This window comes from Nasonia vitripennis, chromosome 5, assembly GCF_009193385.2.
Source record: "Nasonia vitripennis strain AsymCx chromosome 5, Nvit_psr_1.1, whole genome shotgun sequence".
NCBI classification, from domain to species: domain Eukaryota; kingdom Metazoa; phylum Arthropoda; class Insecta; order Hymenoptera; family Pteromalidae; genus Nasonia; species Nasonia vitripennis.
The window spans coordinates 27,653,077-27,667,977 of NC_045761.1; the positions used below are offsets into that span (position 1 = coordinate 27,653,077).

Below are 14,901 nucleotides of genomic sequence, written 5' to 3' on the forward strand. Positions count from 1 at the left end.
GCAGCTCCATGCGCTAGGGTGCGCCAACTGTCAATGTATCGACAGTGTAGAACGCGATCTTACCATCGTCTGTACATTATTTAAACACTTTTTAGCAACGATGGTTGATGATATTCCAGGCTTCGGGAATTCGATTAAGGTGACTATGAGGCACGAAATGTTATTAATACATTTATTTCCTTAGACTAATACAGAAAGAAAGTTTTTAAATATACATTATTTACAATTAAGCAACAAAACGCTTGTTCTCCATCGCTGCATCTTCGTAACGTACTAACTACTGAATTAAGTAGCGACTTACAAATATAACAAAAAATCTACGCTTATTAGGAAGTTTCTCTTACAAAATATCATAAATATATACTTTCAACACACACGCAACTTATTATCTACATTTGGCTATATCAGTCGTTGAGCTTGAAACCTACGCTTTATTCGGAGTAAATAACCGTTTTTATATTTTCGTTCGAGGAACAATTAATACGAAGATTGGGAAAGGTGTATGCTCGGGAAGGGGGAGGGGCCTTTTTTTAAGAAATCATACGGGATTCGACAATATATGTACAATTTGATCATCAAACACTTACGCAAATGAGATTAATTCTACGCGAAGGAATAATAAAACACGCAAAAACAGGATGAACTTTGTCAAAGGCATTTCACACTCCTGACTTTCACTTATCCATCTACCTATAAACCTATAGTGTTATCTTAAGTCTACGATTCGTATCGTTAGAATATTAAACAGTCTGCGTCGATGCGACAAGATAAGTGCTCTTCAGTTTAAGTTGACTTACCGCGTCCTAAAGGTAAAACCTAGTTTGAATTTGTTTTCTCTTTGTTTCTCATAGACTCTGTGCTAATTCGATATACTGTTTCGATGCTTCCGTTCTCTGCGTATTCGTGCAATGGAGTATCTGAATTTCAAGAAGTTTGACTGCTACTCAAACGAATGCGCGAATTATTTTCAGTGAGATTTCGTAATTTTGTCTAATCTAATCAAGCTGTATACTCAGTACACTCAAAGAATTTCGCAACTAATTTTAAACGTTATAAGAATAATTAGACTTCGGAATACCAGTAAAATCGTAAGAATAATCATCATGTAAGCAGTAGAGAATTTAAAAACAGGCTGCTAATCAATTTAAGTTCAACGAACCCGTCATGTACCGAAAATTATGCTTACTGTGCTTTTGTAATAATAATCGCAATTTATCTCGATGTCAACATCGTTGGGAGTCGTTGATTACTCCGGTAAGGTCGTCAATGCCTCTGAGTTGGCCTGCACTGCACGAACATCTCGATTTTGTCGCCTACGATGCGAACGTAACGAGGACAGGCTCGGACGAAAAGGGCAGGGACGAACTGGTCTGTAAGGCAAAAATAAAATCATCAGTCAAAAAAAAAGCATCGTCATTTTCAAGAACTGATATTTCACGAATAGCATGCACAAAACGTAGATCGGCGCTGGCTAGAGAAACGCTATGAAAGCGCAAACATTCGGGAAGCGTCGCGTTATATGGTGTTACTTATTTCCCCACCGGCGCTCGGTGAATCGAAGTGCGAGGGAGCCGCGCTTAAAACACACGAAAACAGGGGCAAACCAAGCTGGGTTAGTATTGTTAGAGCACACACTCACATGCCTTATCATCGGTGTCGGCCTCGGCCGCCTGGCAGGACGGCTGCTGGATGTACATCGCGGGCTTGAGCGGCTTGCCGTCCTGGTCCTCGACCTGCACGACCATGCCGTGGTTGCTCGAGTGGGGCGTCTGACCACTTGGCCTCCAGAAGCGCAAGCTCTGCCTCACGTCCAGCGCAAAGTGGCTGCCGTTAGCCGTCAGCGGCATCACCACCGAGTCCATCAGCCGTTTCTTAACTGGTGAAAAGGAGAAGACAATTGTTAGTTTGCCCTGCTGACGTAGAACGGATTTTACTTGCAGATATAGTGCGGGATAACTACCTCGGTGCTTTTTGAGCGACTTGGTGTAGAAGTACACCGACACGCGGATCTTCTTCTCGTCCTCGTCGTCGGCCTCGAAGGGACTGCTGCTGGGCGCGGGGTAGCTTTCCTGGGGCAGCCTGAACAGCCGCAGCTTGGCCGCGAGCACGTGCTCGCTGCTCGTGAGGTTCAGCTGGAAGTGCATGTTCATGGAGAAGGGGTCCGACCAGGCGTCCGCGTCGGTGTTGCGCGGCACTTGACCTAGAAAGAAAGCATAACTTTTTCAGCGACACAGCCTTCAGCCGAGCGAGCGCGAAGAGAATAACCGCCAACTTACAGGTAGGGGAGAACATGGTCAGCCTCTCGCGCGTCACCTGGTTGTTGGTCGAGGTGAGGTTGAACCTTCCGGTTAGGGCCAGCACCCGCAGCTTGATATCTTCGATGGCCTTTTGGCCCTGGCTGAAAAAGGAGAGAAAAATAATCTGGTGAGTAATTGGCGCGTGCGGCTTTGCCTCCGTACGACTATCAAGAATCACGTGCTTCTCACACGGCAAAACATAATGCAGTTAGTACAGCTCCGTAGACTACGTCAAGACTCCACATCACATCCGATAAGGTTACGTAAATAAATCGTTCATTACGCGGCTCTGTGAAGTTAAGAGCCTGACTCTTATCAGCGGGGGTTATGCAAATCGCGCGGGATCACATTTTCAGAGATATGCATGAGGCACATGCTCGAGAGCTGCCCGAGAGCGCGAGGAGGAGCAGACGCGGGCTGGCAAGGCGAGGGGAGTGGAGGTACCTGTTGCGCGGCGTGGCTTTGGGCGAGCGGCACTTTGCATTAATCATCCGTCGTCGGCTAGACGCCGACTAGACCGAGAGAGAAGGAGGAAGCGGAGCCCGATGCTCTGTCTTTCTTTCTCTCTCTCTCTCTCGGCCGTGTCGGCGCGCCTTCTTTCTACTAAGTCTATACGGCCGGGGGTAGCCGGCAGCAGCAGCACTCGTTCTCGCGCGCCGCGCGTAAATCTCGATCTTTTTACTCTTCCTCGTCGGCTCTCCGATTTCCCTCCACCGCCGCCGCCGCCGCCGCCGCTCACTCGCGCACCGGAATCTCATCTCGCGACCGTTGACCGTCTCACGAGAGTCTCGCCGAGCCGCGACTGGGGCATGAAGAAATCGGTGGACACGACGCTGCGACTGCGGACTCGGCTCGATTTCGATTTAGTGCGCGCGTGCGCGGCCCGCTTTTTTTTAGGTGTCAGCCGCTCGCGGAGCTTTTATGCGTCGGGCACATCGGCCCCGGGCTCTCGCGGCTTTTTACGTCCCTCGGATCATGTGCGCTCCGAATGGCCGATGCAGTGTCCAGGTGCCCGTGACGCCTTCTATTTATAACTGCGCCCGACAGCGTTGCAAAAGATATAAACTTATTGATAGAATTAAGGGGATACAGGAAGCCGTGCGCCGGCTCCGGTAAAAATACGGACTGATGCATCTACGGATTTAGAACAAAAGTTTACGCTCGCGCGTGGATGAATTTGTTTTGTGCATTGCGCGCGCTTTCCTGGCTCCCCAAAACATTTGGAGTTTACAGGCAAAGATAAATCTAGCGCGAGCCCGCTTTTAACGATTTCAGACTGGTTTTCCCAAACGTAAACGGCGCACCGAGATTAAACTTTCATCGCGTCTTCGAGCGATATCTGCGCGTACAGACGCACGCGGCGGAGACTTTAACGCTAATGACGAAATCCCATGGATCAACGCTGCCGAGGTGTAATCGAATCCGGAAGCTTTTTTCGATTCATCGAGACTTCGTTAGAAAGGAGAAAAAATAATGAAACGCTCTCGCTCTCGAAGCGAGTCTTTAAATAACCCCCTCGTTTGGGCGCGCGGTTTAAAAGCCGGCGATGAGCGCTTCGCAAAAAGAGCAACCGCCGCCGCTGGGACGCGGCGAATAAGTCAATATCCCTTTTGACTTGTCTAATTTTTGCTCGTCCCTCCGAAAAAAGTACGTGGAAAAGAAGATTGACAGGTAGAGGAGGTATAGGCAGCTGGGGGCGCAGGGGGGCCTGGGGAGCGAGAAAAAGGAGAAACAATCGTTTTACAGGATAGTAAAAGAGTAGGACAGCCGGGGAGAGCGGAGCGAGCAGGCGAGGCGGAGGGTAAAAGGAGATAAAAGTGAGATAAGCAGAAGCAGCGAGGGAGAGAGAGAGAGAGAGAGAGAGAGAGAGAGAGAGAGAGAGAGAGAGAGAGAGAGAGAGAGAGAGAGAGAGAGAGAGAAGGAAAGAGGAGGAGGCACTTTTTTTCGAGACGTCTTTACGATGTTATGCATGGGTAGCACGTTAATTCCACTGCGTCCAAGTCACGCGTTTACGACGTCTGTCGATGCATACAACTACGTGCCACGTCTGTCCGCCGTCTGAGAACCCAAAGACTAACGAGCTCTGCTGCAAGCGCGCGCGCTCATAAAAAAATCCTGGGACACGCGCGCCAGTAAAGAAGCGGCTGAGACGGAGCAAGCCCACTTGACCAGAGGCTACACTGCTCGATACAATTGCAGCTCGCTCGGCCGTTTAGCAGTGCAATTGCGCCGAGGCGCTTTTCCCCCTTTTTCTCCTTCGCCCGAGCAAGACGAATCGTTAGAACGATTCGAATAATAGATGCCGACTACATAAGTGCGTAATTTTTCAAAGAGAAAGATTTATGCCGCCGTTTACAAATTGCACTTGTTAAGAAATCCATTCGGTCCGCTTAGGTTTGGAAATACCCTAATCTTTGGCTCCCGGCTGCGTCGGACGTCAGACTCGTAAAGCGCTATGCGACTTTGCAAGGTCAGCACTTGGAATTTCAGCGCGTTCAAATTGCATAAGCTTATACACGAATGCGCGCAACAGGCCAAACATCCTTTTGCCATTAGGGACGCGATAATATTATCGAATCCGTCACGGCTCGCATTGACCCAATTTTTTGGGATGCAAAATTATTCACCCTGTTCGAGAAGAGTATTTTCTGCCGAGCGAGAGAAGAGACGGCTCGTTCATTTCGTATTCCGCTCTATTCCATTCTGTTTTCCCAGCATCGCGAGGTCGTTCACGAGCTTTCCTATTAATCGATTGATTGATCGAACGAGCGACGTGCTTGAAATATAATCGGTTCTCGCGATCGAGCGAGTTTTTGGTAAATTTCTCGAGACTCTTAATGCGGCTGATCTTACTCATTCGCTCTCCTAAATTTAGCAACCCGATGTAGTTATGCGCGTGGTTGCAATAACAGTTGAAAGCGCGGACGGAAGGGAAAAAGAAAGATATCTCGGGCGCGCGCGCGGCTTAGTTTTACCTACTCGATGAAAACCGCGCGATCTTTTTATGGGAGGACGGCGAAAATAAATCCAGTCGTTAGTTTGCGCACCAAATTAATACTCAGCGCATGCCTTGGTTAAGAAAAAAGCCATTTGGTTTGTTTGAAATTTGCAGAACAGAAAAACAACGCTGAAAATTCACTCTTTATTGACGGTTACTTGGCTTACCTATCGAAGGTCGAAGTCAAGTTTCTGCTAGAAAGCGAAAGCAAAATAACTATTTTCGTCTCGATTGTATGTACATAGCAGGAAGTTGCGTTCCGCTTGGGTTCATAAAGACGCTCAAAATAATATGATGAATCGTTATATTAATACCGAGTTTTGCTCTGACCGCTATTATTTACAGGACGAGTAGAGCAATAGTTAATTGAAGGAAAAACTTACTCTCGTCGCTGGGCCAGTGTCAGTCGCTGGTAGGAGGTGAGGTTCTGGCCGTCGGTGAAATTGCCGAAAGCGTCGCCGGCGTCGGCGGCATCGTTCTGGTACTCGACGGTATCGTTGACGAGGTCATCCGGCGAGTCGTCGGGACTCTGCAGCGAATTCCCCTCCGCCTCCTCCTCCTGCTCCTCCTCTTGCCGGCTCTCGTAGTCGGCGGCCGCGGCTGCAAGCTCGTCCTCGTAATTCAGGAGCGCCTCCATGGCCTCGGGCTTGACCCTGTAAACGTCACCCCCGACCCATTCGAGACCCTCGTACTCGCTGGCCCGCTTGTTCTCCGTCGTCGTCGTCGCCTCCTCTTCCGGCTTGCTAAGCGGCATCTCTGTCGTGGCCGCCTCGATTCTCTGCCGCTGCTGCTCCACATCTTCTTCCAGATGCCTCGAGCCAATCAGTGCCCCTTTCTTCTCCTCGGCATCGCTGTCGTCGGCGTCCAGCCCATTGAGCATGGCCTGCCTGTTCAAGTCCTCCAGGTTTCTCAACCTCGTCGAGGCAGGCTCCACTTGAGCGGCGGCTAGATCAGCAGCAGAATTAGCAGCAGCGCGCTCGCCGCCAAGCCCGGAAGCCTGAAAGGAATCGGCGACGGCGCTGGACTTGGCCCGGTCGAGCTTGAGAACGGTCTTGGTTCTGTGGTTCCTCAGAATGGTCCGCGATCTCTCGTCGGATTCGGAGTCGAATTCCGAGTCGTCGTACCTGATCTTGAAGACCACGTGGGGCTCCATGGCTCGGTCAAAGTTCTGCCGGAAGCTCTCCTCGGTGACCACGGCCGGGGCGGACTTGTCCTCGTACTCCAAGTCCTTGGAATCCTCGTAGTCCGGGCGCGAGGCGAAGGTGGCCGGCACCTGCGGCTCCAGCGGCCCGTTCTCGTAGTCGTAGACGGCCTGCTTGTTGTAGGCCTCGAGGCTGCTCTCCTCGGCGGACTTCTTGTAGTGGGCCGAGGCCCTGCGGTGCAGGGCGGCCTGGTACTTGGCGCTGAGGGCCTCCTGCTCGCGCTGCTTCTTGGCCTTGGCCGCGAAGAGCTCCTCCTCCTTGATCCTGCTGAGCTCGTGCTCCCTGATGGCCATCACCTCCTCGAGGGTGTAGTTGAGAGCTTTGAGCAGCATCATGTCGGCGGGCCGCATCTCGCCGATGATCACCTTCATGATGGCCTTCTTGAGCATCTTGTCGAGCTTCTTGTAGCTGTAGGGTATCTTGTCACTGTTGTTGTCGTTGTAGAGGCCGAGCTGCAAGCTCCGGCGGCTCTTCGGCGTGTTCGGCGAGCTGGCCTCCAAGGACTCGAGCTCCTCGGCGTTGCCGTTGCGGTGGCGCAGGTGGTGCGAGAGCGCCCACTCGCTGACGGCCGCCATGAGCAGCAGACAGAGCAGCATCCTCGCGGTCGTCATCTTCTCGGGATTCACGTGGAAGATTCGTCGGCTGGTCGGTCGGCTCGCACTCGGAGTCAAAAGTCGCTAGTCGAGTCGGAGGAAAAAGTTCGGTAAACAAAGGCTCGAGTCAGAGGCTTGGTGCACACGGTTCACGTAATCGACATGATAACTGCGACGGGCTATCGATGTCGGTCTGGCGGCGAGTTACTCTTTGGCTCTGTGTGACGATCTATCGCGCGAAAAAGTCATCGGTCGTCTCTGGTCCCTCGGCAGCTCGCGTGCTCTTTTAACAAGTTCGGCGGGCAAAAACCGGAGTGGGCTGCGCGCGCGCGCGCCACCACTAGCAGCTAACGCAGAGGTTCACCGCTCTTCTCTCTCTCTCTCTCTCTCTCTCTCTCTCTCTCTCTGCTTCGGCTATCTCCTCCTCCACCTCCTACTCTTCCTCCTCCACCTCTCGGCTCTTACTCACTGAGCGCGGCCCTCTCTCTCGCTCTCTCGAGGCGAGCCTGGGGCCAGGGTAAACACGGGGGCAGACAGCTCGCAGACAGCTCGCTGTCTCGCTCTGCCTCGTGCGCGCGCCTCTCCCTCCTTTTTCTGCTGCTGATGCTGCGGCGGCTGCTGCCACTGGTTCCAGTCTCGATCGCCGTCGCGCTCGTTGATCGTCGATCGAGTGGCTGGGACGGAAGAGAGAGAGAGAGAGAGAGAAAGAGAGAGAAAGAGAGAGAGAGAGAGAGAGAGAGAGAGAGAGAGAGAGAGAGAGAGCGAGAGAGAGAGAGAGAGAGAGACGATAAGAAGAAGCGGAGTAAGAGAGAGGGAGGGAGGACTGCTCCTTTTCCTCCGGGCCGCTCGCGTGCGTGAGCGTTTATTTTGCGTTTTTCAGGTCGCGCACGTGTATTATGCACTTTCGCGTGTACGCCTGCGGCGAGGAGCATGTAGCTTCGTACGCATATATCAGACGCACACGTGCAGCGCGCGAGTTGTCAGTATGCGGCTTGATGCGCGCCGCGCGAGTCGTAAGTCTCAACTGAGCCGGCCAGTCGAGCCTCTCTCGCAGACATAATTCTGTCTACTCGGTAATTCCGAGACACACAAAACGCGCGCGCGCGCGACCTAACGAGAAAGAGAGAGAAGAGAGAAAGGGAAAGAGGAGACTGCGAGAGAAAGGTATACGTGACGCACGGGGGGAGGGAGGGAAACCGAGGGGAGCGAAGTCGAGACGGGAGTGGGAGCGAGATATGAATTTCCTCCCGCTCGCCCTATTCTCTCTCTCTCTCTCTCTCTCTCTCTCTCTCTCTCTCTCTCTCTCTCTCTCTCTATCGCCTCGTGACAAAATTCTGCTCTCCTGCCTTGGTCCAGACGCGCCTCATCCTCCCGCCCCAGCGCGGTGCGCACCTTCTTCTGCTCCGCGCCGCCCGCGTGTCTGTCTGACGGTTTGTCTCTTGCTTGCGCTCATCGTCTTTTTCTCATAAAACTTTATGCGTCTGTGCGCCGTCTGAGGGGCTTCTTAAATTCTTCCTTGAATTTCTACAAAGTATCTTTCTTTCCCCCTGTAGATCGTCTGGCTCGCGCGAGCTCCCCCTAGTCGCGCGTCTGTGCAGACTTTTCTTGGTCTCGGAACTTCGGCGAACGGTGGCCTACTTTGCGCCGCGGCTTCGATCTTTACGGCATCGCATTGTACTCGAGGGGGGCGACACGTGTCCGACAGCAAAAAGAAGGACAGCCAGCCGGGTGATACGCGCATAATAACGAAGAAAAAAGGCAGCGACGACGAGACGCGCGAATGGGATACGTACACTGAGAAAAATTTGATAGTAGAAATTACTATTTCGGATAATAATTTTTACTGCTTTTCATAATAAATTGGTAACAGACTTTTAAGATATTAGATTTTACTATCCAAAGATAGTAACTTTTGATGAAATCGAATTTTTTAAAATTTAATTTCAATTTCGCTTACTTCTATAGTTATTACTTTATTATTTATTATTTTTATTGATTATTATTATGATGTTTGGAAGAAAGAAAGAGATTAAATTTTTTTTGCGGCGACGGGAATCGAACCTGGAGCTACGGCATGAGAGTCGAGTGCGCTGACCATACCTAAACAGATCTGTTACGTACAAAATTTCAGATCTAACTGATGTATTAACTGACGTACGAACTAGAGTAAATAAAAATTAACGACGATTAATAAATAATAAAGTTAAATAGACATAGAAACTCATAATAAAATAAACGTAAAATGTCAACTAAAATACTGATTACCGCAGAGAAAAAAAATAAATTCAAACCTTACCGACTGAGAATATTATAATTTTTCCCACATTTTATAGTACGTTTTACCATCTTAGGTAGTAAAAATTAATATCTCTTATAGTGAATTTTACTATAAAAGATAGTAAAAATTACTAGCTTCCGAGTCTGTTACCAAATTATCATCCGAGATAGTAATTTTTACTGTCAAATTTTTCTCAGTGTAGGAAAAAGAGAGGGGCAGAGAGAGAGAGAGAGAGAGAGAGAGAGAGAGAGAGAGAGAGAGAGACAGAGAGAGAGAGAGAGAGAGAGAGAGAGATAGAGAGAGGATGATATCCCCGATATGTCGTGCCCGATGTGTGTACCACTGGCGCGCCGCGCCGGGGCTCATCGCGGCTTTATAGGGTGTCTCCCCCCACCCGGCTCTCGACAGCTCTCGCTGCGGCTCGCCGTCTAGACGATTCGAAAGATATGATCTTCTCAATCATAATGTATCGTTTTAATAAAACAACCGCCGCGTGCCTGGCGAGTACGCGCGGCCTACTGGAGTGATACAAGGAGACGCGAGAGACAAAGATAGATAGATAGATAGATAGATCTTTATTTGCTCAACGCAAAAAAACAATACAATTCTTTGAGATCACATAAGATTGTGTCTCACACAAACTAACAAATAGAGAATATAAAAATATAATTACAGCATTTTAGGAGGAGAGAGAGAGAGAGAGAGAGAGAGAGAGAGAGAGAGAGAGAGAGAGAGAGAGAGAGATAGGTCTTTATTTGCTAAAAGCAAAAAATAATACAAATTAGATCTCAAAGACTGTGTCGCATACAGTCTAACAAAAAGAGATAATAAAATATGTAAAAATACCGTCACATAAAATCACATTTCGTCATATTTAATTATCACATTAAACTTTTCTAATATTACGCTGTACATTTAAGGTTTGGTCATAGACCTATCTGTATTGCACGTTTGAAATCTAAAATACGTAATATTGAAAGAATTTTTACGGCCTAAGGGCCGAGTCTGAGTAGATTAAAAACTAGATTAAGATTAAGAATGCAGCGCCAGAGGGCTCAGAGTCGTCATGATTCAGTGGCCAGCAGGTGCCGACGTAGTGCCCCCTTGAAGGAGGCGAGAGGATGGCAGGTTTCACAGAGTAGAAGGGAGAGAGTTCCAGAACCGAGCACCCTGGACTTGGAAGGCCCTAGCCCAGGTTTCAGTACTCACGGTAGAGATGCTCAGTTCCGGGGAATTCCCCTACTGGAGGGTCTTTGCTTGTGTTTATTGAACAATGAAGTCAGATACGAAGGTTCACCGATCCGGATTATTCTGTATAATAGAATGGCCTCAAAGTAGAGCCTTCTGGAATCGGTGCGAAGATATTCTAGACTCCTCCGGTAAGGACTGATGTGTTCATCCGTTCTAACCCCGAAGATGAATCTCACACACGAATTGCTCAGTCTCTGTATCCGTATTCGTTGTTCGTTAGACGCGTCCAGGATAGTCACAGCACAGTAGTCGATCTGCGGTTGTATAAGTGTCTCAACTAGCCTTCTGCGGAGAGTCTCTCAGTCGTGCAGCCCCTGATAAACCGCAGGCTATACAGGGCTTTATTTACTTTTTTCGTGATAGCATCCACCTGCGGTTTCCAAGTAGGTTTGCTATCCAATACAACACCGAGACTCACGACCGTCTCACTGAATGGGACGATCACTCCGTCCGGCAACGGAACCCCAGGCAAGTTCCATGATTTAATATCATTAACGTCCTTCATGGACCCGAAAAATATAGACTTGGTTTTGCCGGAGTTAAGTCGCAGACTGGAGCTCTTCGCCCAGCCAGAAACCAGCCGTGCCGCAGAGAGAGAGAGAGAGAGAGAGAGAGAGAGAGAGAGAGAGAGAGAGAGAGAGAAAGTCTCGGAAGCTTGTCGCAGACGATAATCGCCCGTATTATCAACTCGTTTATGATTCGATCGATGTAAACAAAGCTCCTTCGAGCCGGTTCAAAAAGCTCGAATGCTCTCCGAGGAAAATTTCCCACACGCGTGCACGGCACGCACTGCTGCGACGCGCTCTTCTTCTCTTACTCCTATATGGTTACTACGTCGCTGCTGACGTCATGTCTGAGTGTCTGCGGCTATTGGGTACAGCCGCAAGCAATGATTTTACTTTAGACAGCTTGGCGTCTAGACTTTGCGCGCGGGCACATGCAAACTCAGCGCATCAAATTGTTGTTTGGCTGCTCTCTCCCTCTCCACTTTGAGGCTGCGCTTGTTTGCTCTTGTTGCGCGCGATTAAAGGGGCTTTTCAGCCGATGAGTCAATGCTCTTTCTCTCCTGCGACGAGGAGGTACGTGCACAGCTTATTTCTCGGGGAAAAAATTCGATCCCGCGAAATCCCGAAACGCGCGAGAAGAAATCGAATCGGCGGCCGGCGCAGTAACACAATCCCATTCGCTCATTCATGCTGCACCGAGCTGTCGTATTTCTCGCAGTTGTAATTATCTTTTCATTCCGCCAAAACGCGAGCTGGGAATTCAATTTCGGAGATCGGTTTCACAACCCGATCAGCGCCTTCGACTATTTTTCGGCTCTCCTGTTACGGAGTCAATTTGTTCTCATGGCGTGTCCGTCCGCTCGCTCGGCCGCGGCCAAGGTGATATCCGCGGGTAACTCGAGCCCTGTACCTTCTTTATTGCTACCGTACTGCAGAGAGAGAGGGAGAGAGAGAGAGAGAGAGAGAGAGAGAGAGAGAGAGAGAGAGAGAGAGAGAGAGAGAGATCGTTTTCGCCAGCGAACCACGGCCTTTTAGGAGCGAGATTTTTAAACTGCTCGACGGCGGCGAGTAATTGATAATTCAATAAATCGAGCGAAGAAATCGGTCACGGAAGTTCGACGCACGGCCGAAAGCTCGGAGCTATCGTCCGCGCGATCTCTCGTGCGTGCGTCGCGGCCGGCATAAAAAAGTCACCCACGCCAGAGCAGCAGCAGCAGCAGCAGCAGCAGAGCCCATGCGATTATATCGTCTAGCGGATCGGAATTGCAAAAAGATCTCTAGGCTGCGACGACGGCGAGAGAGCGTAAAAAGAACAACAGCGAGCGACGAAAGATTGAAATTCCGGCCGCGGGCCGCCGCGTGATGCAATTTGCATTGTAATACGCCCCCGAGGAAAGCGAGTGGAAGATAAGAGGGAATTCCGGGAATCGGCGCGCGTTTTGCATTCCCGGCGAATATGTATAATTTATCGTCGCGGCGGCGGCGTTGCGCAATTGCAGCGCGCGTACTCCCACGCGCGCGCGGAGATCGCCGGGCGCGATGTGGATTTCCATCTGCTTGTTTTGACGTCTGGACGCCGCGCGCGATTACGTGAGCGCGTCTCTTCCTGATGCAAACCGAGCTTGCGCTTTTGTAACGCGGCGACGGGCTCTCTCTTTTTTTTTAAATCGTCGACGAATTCCTTTCTCATGGATTATTTATCTATAGCTATGGCCGACAAAAGCAAGTAGCAACTAGCAATCAGAGTGAAAAGGGTTGTGGTGAGGCAGCCGCGACTCGGGGCGCAACGCGTCGACACCTGAATGCTAGCTGGGCCGCAGCGAGAAAAAAACCACTCTATCCTTTTCGCAGACGGATCATCCGGCCGTATCCGGAGCATCTGCCAGCCTATTCATTAAACCTCGACCACCAGCGTGCGGCTACACGTGAAATAGTCGCGGCGCTCATTCATCCGCAGCCGCGTACAGGAAATTCCGCCCGAGCCGGGCGAAGGTCGAAGGTGTCCCCGCGGCGGGTGAATCCCGCTCCCGCCCGGAGGCATCAAAGAACCCGTCGCTATTATAATATACCTGTTGGCTTCGTGGAACACGTTGCTCAAGAGACGCGGCGCAGACGGCGGCTAGACGCGCACGCCGCGCATGCGGTCGCTCCGCGCCAGGGATGTTGCTGGCTTTCCTCGAAAAGAGCCGCTCCGCAGAATGATGCGGAATATGACTCAACGCGCGCTGTGCACGCGCCGGGATTTATTATTTCATGACTCGCTCCAGCCGCCGCTTTCTGGAGCGGCCACGCAACCATTTTGAGTGTTGCATAACATTAACGGAAGCACTTTTCATAAATTGCGTACTCGATATCGCTTGAATTTGAATTTTCAAAAATTGCGGCTACTTGAAAAGGACGAGCGTCTGCGCGGGACTCACTAATTTTGCTTAATAATGCGTGATGCGAGAATCGGGCATACTTTGTAGCCGCGACTCCTTACTTCTTGAGCACACGCACTCCGGGACGAGAAGATTCTTCCTAATCCCGACTTTTTTTCGAATAAATACCTTACTTAATTACTTACTTACGCTCGCGCAAACGGCATAAAAATCCTCGCCGCGATAAAGGCCTCGGGGCTAATTAATCGCCGAGAAGAACGATCGTCCGACTGTATCACACGTAGAGTACGAGGGCGCGTACATAAAACCAGCGGCTCTCGGCCGAAAAAAAGAGGAAAATAGAAGTGAGAAGCTCCGACGGCAGCAGTCGGCGCAGAAGCAACAGAAGGAGGAGAAGACGGCGAGGAGGATGGGGAAAAGAAAAAATTCGAGACACCTTTCCGGGTATCGCGTGCGCAGGCCTGATGGATACGCGCCGAGAGCACTGCGGCGAAGGAGCAGGAGAGAGAGAGAAAGATTTCTGCCGTGCACGCACTGCTGGGCCGCGCGCGTAATTCCGGATGAGCCTCGGCGCGGCAAAAAGACGAGCGGCCACGAGGAGATAAGAGTTTTCGGACCCGAGTGCCGCCGGCTCGTGTTCGATGATTTTCATCGGGGACATCGTCTAAACTCGTGAACAGCTTTCGCGACGAGGAGAAAAACAGTCTGTCGCGGCAACTTGAGAAAAACTCCGCGGGCGCTGATGCGTATAAAAACAGCGCGCCGGAGATAACATTGCCGCGCACGCAGCGGCACACGCAGGAAAGCGGAGCCGAAGAGGAAGAAGCCGAGCGGTACACGAGAAGCTCCCGCAGAAAAAAGACTCTGACGCTATATCGCGCGAGATGTCGACGATGAGGCCGAGATGATGGACAGCGAGATAATGCGAAAAGAGGAAGGCGATGATACCGCGTGCGCTGCGCCATGGAATTTGTCGCCGCCGGCGGGGGTTTAATGTTTCTGAGCGCGCCAGCGAAAAGTTCCGCGCGACTTCCGCGCGAGTCGTGTTCGGAAACGAGACTCGGCCGCCGCGAGGGATGGACGCGGATCTTCGTATCGGGACTGGACCATCGAGGTTCTGAAATATTCGATGAAACTCGGCGTTAACACGGAGGCAATCAAAGGCGAATCGAGTTAAACTCGGTGCGGATTTAATACAAGACAAGAGAAAATAAGACGCGCCGGGGCACGGAGCCGCCGCCGCCGCCGCCGCCGCCGCCGCCGAGGTGCGCTTTGTGTTTACGAGGATGGTATTTTAATGATCTGAAAGACGGCGATCGCCTATATAATTACGATCAAACTTCACTCTCGGCGGGTAAACTTCTTCAATCTTCAATTATGCTCCGAGCTGTTTCG

At 50.7% G+C, this 14,901-nt stretch overlaps 1 protein-coding gene across 6 annotated transcripts; it reads right to left on the reverse strand.

Annotated features, from left to right (window-relative positions):
- Positions 1-158: 158 nt before the first annotated feature.
- LOC100678174 lies at positions 159-7,502 on the reverse strand. 6 transcript variants are annotated; one of them, XM_008208585.3, is made up of 6 exons: positions 5,679-7,501; positions 5,463-5,489; positions 2,277-2,398; positions 1,961-2,200; positions 1,640-1,876; positions 159-1,370 (listed from the first exon to the last, which is right to left on the reverse strand). In XM_008208585.3, the coding sequence occupies exons 1-6, from the start codon at positions 7,106-7,108 to the stop codon at positions 1,264-1,266; spliced, it is 2,163 nt and encodes a 720-aa protein (XP_008206807.1). In that variant the 5' UTR covers positions 7,109-7,501; the 3' UTR covers positions 159-1,263. The 6 variants fall into 6 exon arrangements, with proteins under 6 accessions (XP_008206807.1, XP_016841332.1, XP_003426638.1 ...); XM_016985843.3 differs by having other exon boundaries at positions 162-1,370; positions 5,463-5,486; positions 5,679-7,502; XM_008208586.4 differs by having other exon boundaries at positions 167-1,370; positions 1,644-1,876; positions 5,679-7,431.
- Positions 7,503-14,901: the final 7,399 nt, after the last annotated feature.

Bases quoted from the DNA above. Each gene is read 5' to 3' on its own strand.
- LOC100678174 (XM_008208585.3), bottom strand. From the start codon at position 7,108: ATGACGACCGCGAGGATGCTGCTCTGTCTGCTGCTCATGGCGGCCGTC. The intron at 2,399-5,462 runs GTAAGCCAAGTA...CTCCTTTTTCAG, and splicing joins TTGACTTCGACCTTCGATAG to CCAGGGCCAAAAGGCCATCG. The intron at 2,201-2,276 runs GTAAGTTGGCGG...CTTTCTTTCTAG, and splicing joins GACCATGTTCTCCCCTACCT to GTCAAGTGCCGCGCAACACC.